Raw genomic sequence first — 12,275 nt, 5'->3', positions numbered from 1 at the left:
AGAGATCTATTCAAAGATTTATTTACAAAATCCAATTGTAAACACAAGTGTAGATTTTATCTGTGTTTTGTTTACCTCTATTCTTTTAAAACGGACCAAATAATGTTGTAAGATAATAAATGGAGGATTATCTTAAGAGATAATTACACATATTAAGGGTGTACACTTTTTTTTCAGTGTACATTTATTGTTTATTTGACTTTAAGTTTGTACATATAGTAATGTAGTGTTCACTTTTGCTAATGTTAAAAGTTTTTCATAGAATTATCAGATTTTGAATCTCTAGTATCAGACTAAAATGATGTCACGCCCTTGGGCGTTCCTCGTTACCTTAGCAGCAGAATCACTTGATTTGATGTGGTGAAGTTATGGCTGGTGATCCCATGGACCTTGATAATTGATATGATAATATAATTAGTGTCAGAATTTTAATGCCGAGAAGCCGCATTGTTTAGATTTAATAGCTCGTTAGATAAAGCTGTTTGACGCGTCGTATCTTTATTTTCATCTAAAATAATTCTTTTCTTGTTATAAATTCCACAATTGAATGAACTGCGCTTAACGTCTAAAATGACCACCCCAGAATCCGAAGAAGGAGGGGTTCTTCGGGAATGGGCTCCCATGAGCAGATTCCTTCAGCAGGTGCCACAGAAAATGTGGCACAGCTTTTTCTTCGAGGATGTCAAGTTCACATGTATCGCAGCGGATACGGACTGTATAGCTATCGGCACATCTTCAGGGGTAGTCTTCTGGTACGAGAGGATGTCACACAGTGTCCATCAATTAAAGGCTGAGGTTTGTTCAAATGTCTCTCAGAAAAAGATCTATTGCATTTTTTAATAGGCCAGAAGTACTCCTGACAAGTTATAAATGTTTGAATTATCTGTTCTTCGTTAGAATCACCTGGCAGGTCTGGAGTTAGTTTCTAAGGCTATCGTCTAAATCAGTGGTTCCCAAACTTTTTGGACCCATGGACCCCTTTTTATAGTCAGAAATTGCCCACGGACCCCCAAGTGAGAAGCCACATAAATGCATAATATAAAAATTACAAATTATAAATAATATACAAAATATATATAAATGATAATGTTAATTACGCTTGTTGAAAATAAAATGTAAAAAAAAATTAATGACGGATGAACATGATAAGACGTATGAGTGTATATATGTCCGGCTCAATGTTTGTGTGTAGCAATCACAAATCCCCACGAGCACTAATTTCGAGACAGTTTCTTTTTTTGTGATGAGGTTCATAATGGCACTGAATCCATGTTCTACCAAATAGGAAGACACGAAAGCAGTCAACAACTTTTGTTCAATAACCCATAATGCAGGATATAAAATTGGGATCTGTTTTTGTAACCAGAATTTGTGGTATCCTTGTCAAACATTGGTTTAAGTTCCTCATTTGTGGGCATTTCAATAAGCTGCTCCTGTATTAGTATGGATTCAGCTGAGTTTGAGATCTGAGTTTGTCCACGCACAAAAGGGTTCAACACCAAGTCGGTAATATCCAAGTGAAGAATGTCTTCAAATCTTTCGTTCAGGTCTGAAGGTATGAAGAGCCGTTGAGTGTTGACAATAAGCAAGCAAATCTTCATCTCTTATTTGCAATTTCAAAAGATTTAGAAACTGAGAGCATTCTCCTTTTCCAAAGTTTTGTTTGAACAGAAAAAGTTTGGCAACAAACGCAGATATTACGCTTTTAGTTTTGATTAAATTTAATCGTTCACCTTGTAGTTTCAAATTAGTTTAGTTAAATTTGGCAAATAAAGCAGTCATATAGGCTATGTCCTTAAGTTAATTAAATTGTGCCGAACATCATTGTCTTTGCTTTCCAGGAATTCCAACACTTAACCAAACAGCGCATAAAATCAATTTAAATATGCACTTTTAGATAACCAACGTATTTCTGTTTTATATTATATTATTTTATAAACTCGGGCACTCTCAATATGACACAAAGAATGGCACAATTACACATAAGAAAAACACTGAGCCCTGAAAATGATCTCAATAAAGATCGAAACGTTGGCATGATAAAGAAAATGTTTTTCTGAAACCTACAACACCAGACCGCATCTCACGATTCCTGAATAATTATTTTATATTATTATTATTTATATTATATTATTTTATATTAACCTTTGCATAGACCCCAAATCAACTTTAATTTTCCACGGACCCCTGAAGGATCCTGGGGACCCCTGGGGGTCCGTGGGGACCACTTTGGGAACACACCATTTAGACTAAATGCATGATAAACATACATTAATCATTCTTTTATTTATTGTTGTATATACTTACAATTATGTACCATTCATATAGAGAAATATAAAATACAGGTTAGTATGTACAATAATATGTTAACTTGTGGTTTTATAGCAAAATATTAAATTCTGCATTGGCCCTCCTAAACAGTATATTAATATTAATAATCAATAAGTAAACAAAAATACATGAAGAAACAATGAAAAATGTTTTCTCATGAAACAAAACTAAATGATAAAATGATAGCAGCTAGCTCTATTGAGAAAATCAAATCATCCCATGCGGTACACCTACTTTATTTTATTACTTAATTAAATTACACACATTGAACCAAATATGTTCTGAAGGAAAGTGGCATAATCTAATCACCCCTTTTAGCACTATATTACAGTAATGAGAATTACATAATAAAATCTAATAGCAGTCAATGTTTCTTCTTGTTAGATGTAGATGTATGTATAGGTCGGGGTGTAATATACTACGCCCTTTAAAAGCTATTGAATACCACGTTCTCTGCCTAAAGCACACCGGTGAGTCCTATTTCATCAAGAAACTTGATTAGTAGGCCCGATTTCAGTGGTTGAATCTCTTCCACAGTCACATTGCACTTCCTCCTGCGGGCAAGTGTAGCACCACAGTTTTTTAATAGGTGTGTTGGTGCTTCATTCATGTGTCATCTTCATTAGATTATTCCAATCTTCTTTAAGTTTAGCTTGCAGTGTCCTGTTAAGAATCCTGATAAGATTTGCAGTTTTTTCCTGCTTCCTTTGGCACATTCTATAACTTCTTTCCTTCCGAAATTTGTTAGGAGATTCTTGGATTGTTTGTGTCCAATGAGTGAAATCCATTGTTCCTTCATTTTCTTTTTGTCCTTCTGTCAGAGGTACTCAGTGTGGGTTCCTGTGCCACAGAAGGGCTCTTCTTCTTGTTAAATTGATACAAGAAACAAATGATTAAAATGTTTATATTTTAAGCATAGCTAGTTTAAATTTTGGATAATAACTTCAGAAAAATAATTTTTCAAATTCCAGAAAAGCAATCATTACGTTTCTTGCGTTAGCATTACATCGTCAGTCGAATATATGGTAGCCTCAGGTGACAAATCAGGAGTGGTAACAATATTCAGGATACCGAAGGATATCCCGAAGCTGTTACCAAATCAGAAAACCGAACGGATTGAGAGGTATACAGTTGATGAACTCCATTCATCAGAAATCACTGCCCTGGTGTGGAGCATGAACGGACAGAAACTATTCAGTGGGGATTCAAAAGGGCGGGTCATCCTTACAGAAATCGACTACTTTATGGTAAAAACAGTATCGTATTTTGATTGTTTCATTTACCAACTACTGTATCAATTTCAGAGCATTACAAGGGCATATGAAATTTTAAATGAAAAATATAAGATAGTGCAACTTAGTTATAACCAAAGAGAGCAGATACTTATTGTTGCCACAGAACTCAGGTCAGTCATTTGTCACAAAAGAAGCCCAAGTTGGAAAGTTGTACAAATTGGCCAGCGTGAAAGGCACAGGTGCGTATTATTATCAATACTTTGTTCATATTTGTACATAATTTTAATTTTATTATTACAGTCTGCTCGAATTGGGTGCAAATTTTTGTTTTGAGGAAAACAACCAACTGAATGTTTATAGCTGTAGGGGAGGGTTGCGATTATGGAAGTCTGATTTAGAGGGAAATGTCAAACACACAATTATTTTCAAAGTATGTATTTTATTTTACGATTGTTGGTAAAAGCAGAAAAGTTCAATAATACACTAAAGATCTAATGCTAAGTTCATTTTAATAACACTATTTTATAAAAATATAACACAATTTTTTTCTAGAAATTCTTGATGGAATTAGATTATAAATCTTGATGGGTAAAAAGAAGTTGGTGTTTGTATTGAAAAATTGCTTCTTTTTTCTTTCATAGTTTTTTAATTACTCTATTTTTACACTCCTAAATTGCTTCTGCTCGAAGAGAAGAAAAATAAGATGTAAAATTAAAACTTACTATGGATTGTTACCATTTTTATTGTAAAGTACAACAAAAAAGAAAAAAAAGACAAATAAACTTTTTTACAACATAAAAAAGTTGTTACATTTCCTTTTTTGAAGGTTAGGATGATTGGTCAAGTAGATGTGGAAAATAAAAGAAAAACTGCGATTTAAGTGTACTGATGGTTCGTTAAATTTACTGATGCCTCAAGACGGGCACTAATTGACATTTTCAGTCAAGTTTACAAAGTTTTATTTTCAAGTTGAAACACGTTTTGCCACAACTTCACTGAATTTCTTATTAGGAAGCTTACTTCCGTATGAATATAATTTTTAACTTATTCTTAATTTATTCTTACTTTACTTAAACTAAGACGTCTTAGTCTGCAGTCGGCCAGCCCTTGATGTAAGTTAAAAATTGTGTATGTTTGGAATTAAGTTTCTTAATAAGAAATGCAGTGGAGTTATGGCAAAACACGCTTCAACCTTCGAATAAAACTTTGTAAACTTGACTGGAAATCTCAGTTAGTACCCGTCTTGAGGATTCAATCTTCTTGCAATCTTAAAATGCAGTTTTTCTTTTCTTTTCCAAATCTACCTGATCAGTTATCCCAACCTTCAAAAATGTTTAAATCAAAATGATCATCTATTCAACATATAGTTATATAATCAATTTTCCTTTTTTAAAGGAATTAGTCAATTCTTCTGTGAATCCTGTAAAACTTTTGAGGCCTATGAAGAGGAGAAAAGAAGCTAAATACAAGCCTTATGAGTTTGGAAAATTGTTTTATTGGACCGATGGCTTGTATGTCGCCCATTATGAGAATAATCTTATCGTCCTGGATCCTGAAAGTATTACCGTTGCGGCTACAATACTTGATGCAGAACAAAATTTTACATCTGTCGCTACAACAAAAATGGAAATATTTATTATTTTTGGAGGAAGAAATCTTATCAGACTTGCCTACGCACCAGATAAATTCAATAGTAGGGAAATGTATTTAACCAAGATGTTCAAATATTAATAATTTATTTTTGAAGGCAGCATTGGTGGATATGGGAATTTAGCATCAGCCGAACTGGTATCTGGTTTGCCAAACTTTTATATAAAACCTGTTGTAGGTACTCCTATTAATACACCCGAAAACTCATTTTGTAGAGTTAAACTTTCAGCAACTACGGCTAATACGTAAGAAGTAAATAAAATAATAGTGGAAATAAATTATTTTAATGATTGATTTTTAGCGAATTACCTGTGAGTGAAGTGACATATGGAACAGAGTCAGTGACACTTTTAAACCCAGTGCTAACAATGAGGGATGGGATACCAGAACTGAGAACTGATACTTCTCGTTACCACCTTTTCTCGGCTATTGGGCAACAAGACTTTGATGAAATCGTTTACATCAAAGTAGGTTTTTAGTTCAAACCGAAATAAATAATAATTGAAACAAAATTTGTTTTTCTTTCAGAAAAATAAATTGAAACATAAAACGGCAAAGAATGATAAAAGAAAATGTAAGATGACTTTTCTCATTTTCTCATTAGAAAACATGGCTTTATTAAAATTTTCTCTTTTAGCTTTCCCACCTGTTTCAACAAAAACATTGAAAAATGTCAATTATGATTTTGACGAGCCATTAAATTCGAGCACATTTCCAGGTGACTTATTAATTGATTTAAAAGATCGTGATGACATTGATAAAGTGTTTAGGGAAAATGAATCCCTTTTGGATATAATTTTACCTTCCCTATCAGGTATTGACTATATCTGTACAGCTTTTAAGTTACCTTCTGAATAATTTAATATTAAAATAATTATATTTACTTTCAGAAGTTTCATTGGACAAACATCCATCATTGGATTTGCACATTGACAATATTAGTAAATTTTCGGAGAGTCCAGGAAACATTTTAAATTTGGAAAATACTACAAAACAAGAGGAAAGTGAAGGAATTGTTTATGAAGATTTATCAAAGTCATTTTTAAATGAGTTCATAGATGAATCAGTTAATAGTCACAATATTGAAACATCTACACCTAATATTAGCTTTGAAAATAACAATCCTATAACTGAAGATCAATTGGTTGATATTCCTCTAAATTCTAATTCGTCCTTCACCAAGGAAAATGGTGATTCTCCGCTATTAGATGACAGCATAACTGACAACGAACAATCAAGTGATATAGTTTTTGTTGGAGATGAAGAGCAACCTGCGGTTATAAAATTGACGAGTGAACATTACAACCATCAGGAACTCGCCTATTCTCAGAATTCTGTCTCCACAAAATCATTTGAATTGTTCTCATACCCTGTCACTTTTAGAGATTTATCGGGTGGCTGGAGTGAAATGTCCTGTCCGGAGAAAGTAATTTGGATGTGCCCGTTTAACAATGGACTTGTAGTATGCAGCCCTCGACTTAGAGTGTTCATTTACAAAGATAAAGAATGGTGTAAATTGCCTTATAAAGCACAAACCGTCATCATTACAAATGATGAAAAATTGACAGTTAAGGTGCATTGCTCTATAGCACATTTTACAGGTTTGTTTTAATTGATTAAAACTGTAGTTTAATAAATTCAAAATATATTTTGCCTTTAGATAACTTTTCCTCTCTGAATGAAAACTGGAAACTATTATCCCATGGTGTTGACTGGGTAACCATTACTGAAGATAAAACCATTTGGTTTGTCACACAGGGTGATATATATTTCTTAAAATATAATAACAATATAGTCGATCAACTGTTCTGTAACCAAAAAGTACAAAAAGTCTATTCATGGAAAAAGGTATAGTCTAACTAAACAATAATAATAATTGTTTATTTTATTTTATTTTATTTTTAATAGGATTTATATGCTATCACAAGTGACAATAAGATTATTACTTTTGATGGTCAAAACTGGTATAATCTCAAAACACCTAAACTAGGAGTGAAACATATAGTTATTGGTCCAAATCGTTTAATATGGGCAACAGATTTAGCGAATAAATTGTTTGTATCCGATTTTCTAGAGTTGACAAAAAAACCCAAACTGAGCTGGTGGAAGGTAGGTCGGAAGATTTAAAAACTATACATTTATACTGTATTAATTCCTGTAAAATTTTTAGGTGGACATTTGTGGTAAAGAACCCTTCGATGCGACATCATTAAACAGAAGCGAAGAAGGAATCTTTGTATCAAATGGTGAAAGCGCTTCGGTACTGTTCAATAAAAGTTCAGTCCTTGGCCACAGGTGGATAAAGAGTGAAGTTGACATGAAGTGCTTGCAAATGACTGCGGAAGGTGTTTTTGAAGATAAAGGTTGTGTCTGGCTTCTTAGCACTCCAAGTCAACTCCTTTCAGTCACACCATGCCTTTCAGATTACGAGGTCGGAACTGATTTTTGTTTGTTTGTTTTGATTTGTAACTTTTTTAATTGGTAGGTAATTTTTGGTTTGTTTCTAGAATATTGATGTACCATGTAACATTATATGCATTGCGGCAAGTCCTCAAGTATTGTGGTTGTTATCAGACGAGGGAGAAATTTATGTTAGGCAGCAAATAACAAATTGCAACCCATCTGGGGTGAATTGGGCAAAATTAAATTTAGAACAGTTCGGTATGTAATTGAAATTAGCCTTTTGTCCCATATTTTAGAAAATAAAAATTAATTTATTGTGAAAGATGATTAAAATAAGTAATTTATAACATTAGTAATTTTTTAAATGGTCTTACTTCTCATAGTTACTTTTACACTTTTTGTTAATAAAATAAACTTATTGCAGACCATGTCACACAAATCGTTCATATTAGCTGTGGCTGTGATGTTGTGTGGGCCTGCGATATAAGAGGAGTTGTTTTTATGCTGGTGGCCTCGCCCCACGAAATACACAGTTATTCCTTTTCCCCTGCTTGGGTCAGAGTTGAAGGCCGACCAATTCACAACAACACATTTACCAAAGTAAAATTCCGCTAAATATTTTTGTTTAAATATCTTATTATTTTTTGTTTAAAGGTTTTTGTAGGGCCGCAGTCCCATATGGTTTGGGCATTGGATAATGCCGGTAATGTGTATGTAAGGGAGGCTATTTTTCCCGACTTTTTGGTTGGAACTGACTGGGTACATGTTCCTGGTATTGTAGCATCACAGCTAAGTATTAGGTGAGACTTTTTTTAATGTTCTGCCATGCTTTTGAAATTGTAATTAATTTCACTAATTTCGCGGTCTGCTTGACCAATTAATATATATAATTAATTGGTCAAGCGGACCACGAAATTAGTGAATTTAATGATTTGGAATGAAGTATACTTCACTAAAGCTCTCCGTGGCCATTTGATTTGTCGTTGAGAATCCAATCCGATTACACGACATTTGAAAAATAGCAAAAGGAGGGAAAATTCCAAGGGTGCGGTTGAGATGGGAAGTTGGTGTCCGAGTGGATCGAAGTCACGAGCTCAAGTGGTAGAGCAGCGGCGTATCGAGCCGAAGATCGTGTGTTTGAATCCCGCTCGTGCCATTGACTTTTTTATCTCAACTAAAAACCTTAATTAATTATAATTGTAATTAATGCTAGGATTTATAATAATTATGGGTCTACTTTTCTGATTTGTATGTTTTGGTTGCATTTCACATTCTAAAATAAGCTATTATTACTTTGAATTTGATTATAATACAGATTATTTAATCAAAATCCTGATTATTAAATTGATATAAATTGAAAAGTAAGAATACACAATTATTTTTATTTTCCACTATTAGCACTGAGACAGTTAGGGCTTTAAGCAAAGAGGGCATTTACACAAGGGTCGGTATAACTCAGAACAATTACATCGGAGACGCTTGGCAGTTAAAATCCATACAGATTGAACATCTCTCAGGTAAGTAGAGTAATCAACTCATGTTACAAAAATATTAACTTTGTTTTACCCGCATCAGTTACTGTTAATGAGTGCATATATGCTGTTTCATCTGGTACGAACACTCTCATGACTCACATTGAGAAAATATTTCCCATCTCCGAGGACGTCTTTGTGGAAAAAGATTGGAATATTCTCTGAAACATCACCTCTCTGATAGATTTTTTTCTTCGTATTATAACGATACCTCTCGCAGCCCAGGATAATATGGTGGAAATGATGAAAAACCTGCCTAACTGCGTGATACTTTGATTTTACCTGTATATTGATAATACTGCCTAAGTTTTTTTGTCACTGATTTATTAAATTTCTAAATTTTTATAAATTGCAATTAAGTTTTTAACCTTAAATTAAATTTCTTTTTCGATAAAATTTTAATGATATTACGAAAAGAATAATTTTTTATTGTCTCTTACATTCCAAATGAAAAAGTTGGGCTTTCAAAAGCTTATTTCCTTATATATTATAGTTGTCATGAACTTTACGTTTTGGCTTTTTTGAAATGTGTTTATTACTAACTGAATTTCTTTAACTAATGAAGATTATTTCTTTATAAGAATGAATAGAACATTCAGTTCCAGTTTAACATTTAGATATGTACCTTTAGAATAGTTAATTATTAAACATTTGTATTTAGTACATCACTTTAGTGTTAAGCCCTCCTGAAAGAATCATGTTACTGTATTACATTTTAGCAGAAAATATTTAATTATTTCTACATATGTGGTGTAAAAATTGACCATTTGTTAAAAAAAAGCGACTATTACCTATTGACCAATATTGTAGTGTGCACTTTGTCAATTTATTTTTAATAATTTTTTACCTACCTATTTATAATATATTTTTGTAAATAATAGTGGAGTTGCTTAAAAATTATAAGCAAGAACAGGCGCTGGAAATTAGGTATTTGCTCATTTTTCAAAGAAGGCTAACTCTGAAATCAATTACCTCGGTAGAAGTTCATAAAATCAATTATTAATATAAGGAACACATAAAATTTGTACAAATAAATAAATGTAGACTATTATTATTATTGAAACTTTTAACATCACGTACAATTCTTTTAAAAAATATAAAATATTTACTAACCATTGGTCAAAGCACTCTAGTCACACTGATATACCAAATTTCATAAAGACTTTTTATTATTGCACATAAGTTGGTTTTATTGATATTACTATTTTTATTAGATTTTTTGTTATTTATTTTAAAAATCATTGACCCACCTGTTACATAAACATTTCTAGTTTCAATGATGTAGTAAATAATTTTTTATATTGTGTATATATTGGTTTTAGTGTTAATTATATTGAAAATCATTGACCTATCTTTTTTGGCGTGTAATGTTACTTGAATTTGACTGTGATATCTTAACAAAAACCTGTACAATCTGATGTATTTGTAAATTGTAAAGCTGTTTTTAATTATGATAAGTTATTTCTAACTTCTTTTGTATTAATTGTGTAAAATGGTATATATTTAAAAATGCTTTTACGAATAGTAAATCACTTTAAGGCTATACTTTAAAAGTTAAATTTAAATAATTAAAAGGTTTAAATTGTTGTATGCTTTAATAGGGGTGTCACTGGCCGCAGCGGTTTAGGCATTGGTCGGGTGCACATCATTGTAACATGAAGATCCTGGGTTCAAATCCAGCAGTCCTCCATTTGAACTCGACATACTTACATGGCTTTTTGCCAAAACACCAGCACCCCGAGGGCTCCTATAACCTCGTAGTTGAAATACCTCATTAAAAAAAGCCAAAAAAACAACAACCTGGATTTGTGAGAACAAACATTTATTAAAACTTCATCTATTTATCTTATTTATATCTTATAATTTGAGTTTTGTTTGGGTTGCATTTTAAATGTTTTTATTTTTTACTGAACTGGTGCTTTCTCAGTGTACACATTTTAAAATCATATTTTCATTTGCATTTGAAAGTTAAAGTTTAACAATTTTTTATCTTGGCTGTATCACTAAATCAAAACAATCTGTGATATTTATGAAAATCTAAATGTAGTGATACAATATATTTGATATGCTTTGTCTAATTAGTTTAAAAAAATATGATTAGTGTATTGATATGTATTAGATATTTAAATATGACATAATATATTGATTATGATTTATGGGTGTATACACTTTTTTTTGTAATTTCCATTGAAAACTTAACCCTATTTCCCTATCTTTATCTTGATTTATTTGCACATGTTAGTGAGATTGAGAAAAGTTGATTTGCAAGAAAAGCACAAACTGCTCTAATATAAACACTGGGATCTGGCCCCCGAAGCTAAAAATGCAATAAAAAACACAATTAAAACAATGTGACAGTGTTGGTGGGCTGACATGACAGAGAACCTATTCATCAAGACCATGGTCAAAAGGTGGCCATTGGAAGATCTGATCTCAAGAAGAGCGATCATACCCAATTAAATAGGTCATCCAATCTATAATTATATATACGTTTGGGCTAAAGACGGTATAATGTCTGACATGTGGAGAAGGGTTGCTTGATATCACCCCTTCTTAATTGTCATTCCTTGGCTTCATATATAGAGTGATTAGGAATACCATCTGATATGAGAATTAAACTAAGAACCTGCACCTTCATAGATCTTCATAGAAACATAAAATGTGTTCTGCAGTAGTCTCTTCTTCCTGGTAATATTTGCACTCCTGTACAGTGCATGTGCTTTCTTAAGTGGCAGTGCCCTGTCAGGAGTCCAACCAGAATCCTGGTTTGGTTGCGGTTGCCTTCCAGTAGTAATTTCTTTGCAGTTTTGTGATGGCCAATCTATGAATCTTTGCGAGCCATATACCTGTGGTATTATTCCACCAAGTTTTGAATTCATTAAGGATCCATTTTAAGATGAATCCCCTTTTGTGGCAGCATGCTAAGCCATAGTAGCCAAACACTTTGCCTACTCCTCACATGAGGCTAGGGCCTTTAGTACTCCTGATGTCAGAGAAGTTGTCTATCTTCCAGTAATATGTTCCTAGCCTTTTTATTTCCTTGGCACAGTGTTCAGTCAATCTGTCAGCCAGATTGAGGGCTCGTTGAATTCAGTTCATCACAATGTCTGCATGGCGGCTCTTT

At 32.7% G+C, this 12,275-nt stretch overlaps 1 protein-coding gene across 1 annotated transcript; it reads left to right on the top strand.

Annotated features, from left to right (window-relative positions):
- Nucleotides 1-308: 308 nt before the first annotated feature.
- LOC106665793 (tectonin beta-propeller repeat-containing protein 2) lies at nucleotides 309-10,852 on the top strand. Its single transcript, XM_014392505.2, has 18 exons — nucleotides 309-795; nucleotides 3,303-3,578; nucleotides 3,636-3,805; nucleotides 3,867-3,996; nucleotides 4,962-5,259; nucleotides 5,314-5,461; nucleotides 5,518-5,683; nucleotides 5,745-5,790; nucleotides 5,854-6,030; nucleotides 6,107-6,817; nucleotides 6,877-7,064; nucleotides 7,125-7,325; nucleotides 7,387-7,647; nucleotides 7,724-7,877; nucleotides 8,044-8,219; nucleotides 8,274-8,419; nucleotides 9,018-9,136; nucleotides 9,195-10,852. The coding sequence occupies exons 1-18, from the start codon at nucleotides 571-573 to the stop codon at nucleotides 9,314-9,316; spliced, it is 3,714 nt and encodes a 1,237-aa protein (XP_014247991.1). The 5' UTR covers nucleotides 309-570; the 3' UTR covers nucleotides 9,317-10,852.
- Nucleotides 10,853-12,275: the final 1,423 nt, after the last annotated feature.

Source organism: Cimex lectularius, unplaced genomic scaffold (genome assembly GCF_000648675.2).
Source record: "Cimex lectularius strain Harlan isolate CLEC.00 unplaced genomic scaffold, Clec_2.1 scaffold238, whole genome shotgun sequence".
In the NCBI taxonomy this organism is placed as follows: domain Eukaryota; kingdom Metazoa; phylum Arthropoda; class Insecta; order Hemiptera; family Cimicidae; genus Cimex; species Cimex lectularius.
Note: the sequence above shows the minus strand (reverse complement) of the source record. Positions and strands in the feature narration are given on the sequence as shown.

What these genes read in the sequence shown, in the direction of transcription:
- LOC106665793 (XM_014392505.2), top strand. Translation starts at nt 571, where the DNA reads ATGACCACCCCAGAATCCGAAGAAGGAGGGGTTCTTCGGGAATGGGCT. An exon ending in CAGAAATCGACTACTTTATG is followed by an intron (nt 3,579 to 3,635) that starts GTAAAAACAGTA and finishes TATCAATTTCAG; the next exon opens with AGCATTACAAGGGCATATGA. An exon ending in CGCACCAGATAAATTCAATA is followed by an intron (nt 5,260 to 5,313) that starts GTAGGGAAATGT and finishes TTATTTTTGAAG; the next exon opens with GCAGCATTGGTGGATATGGG.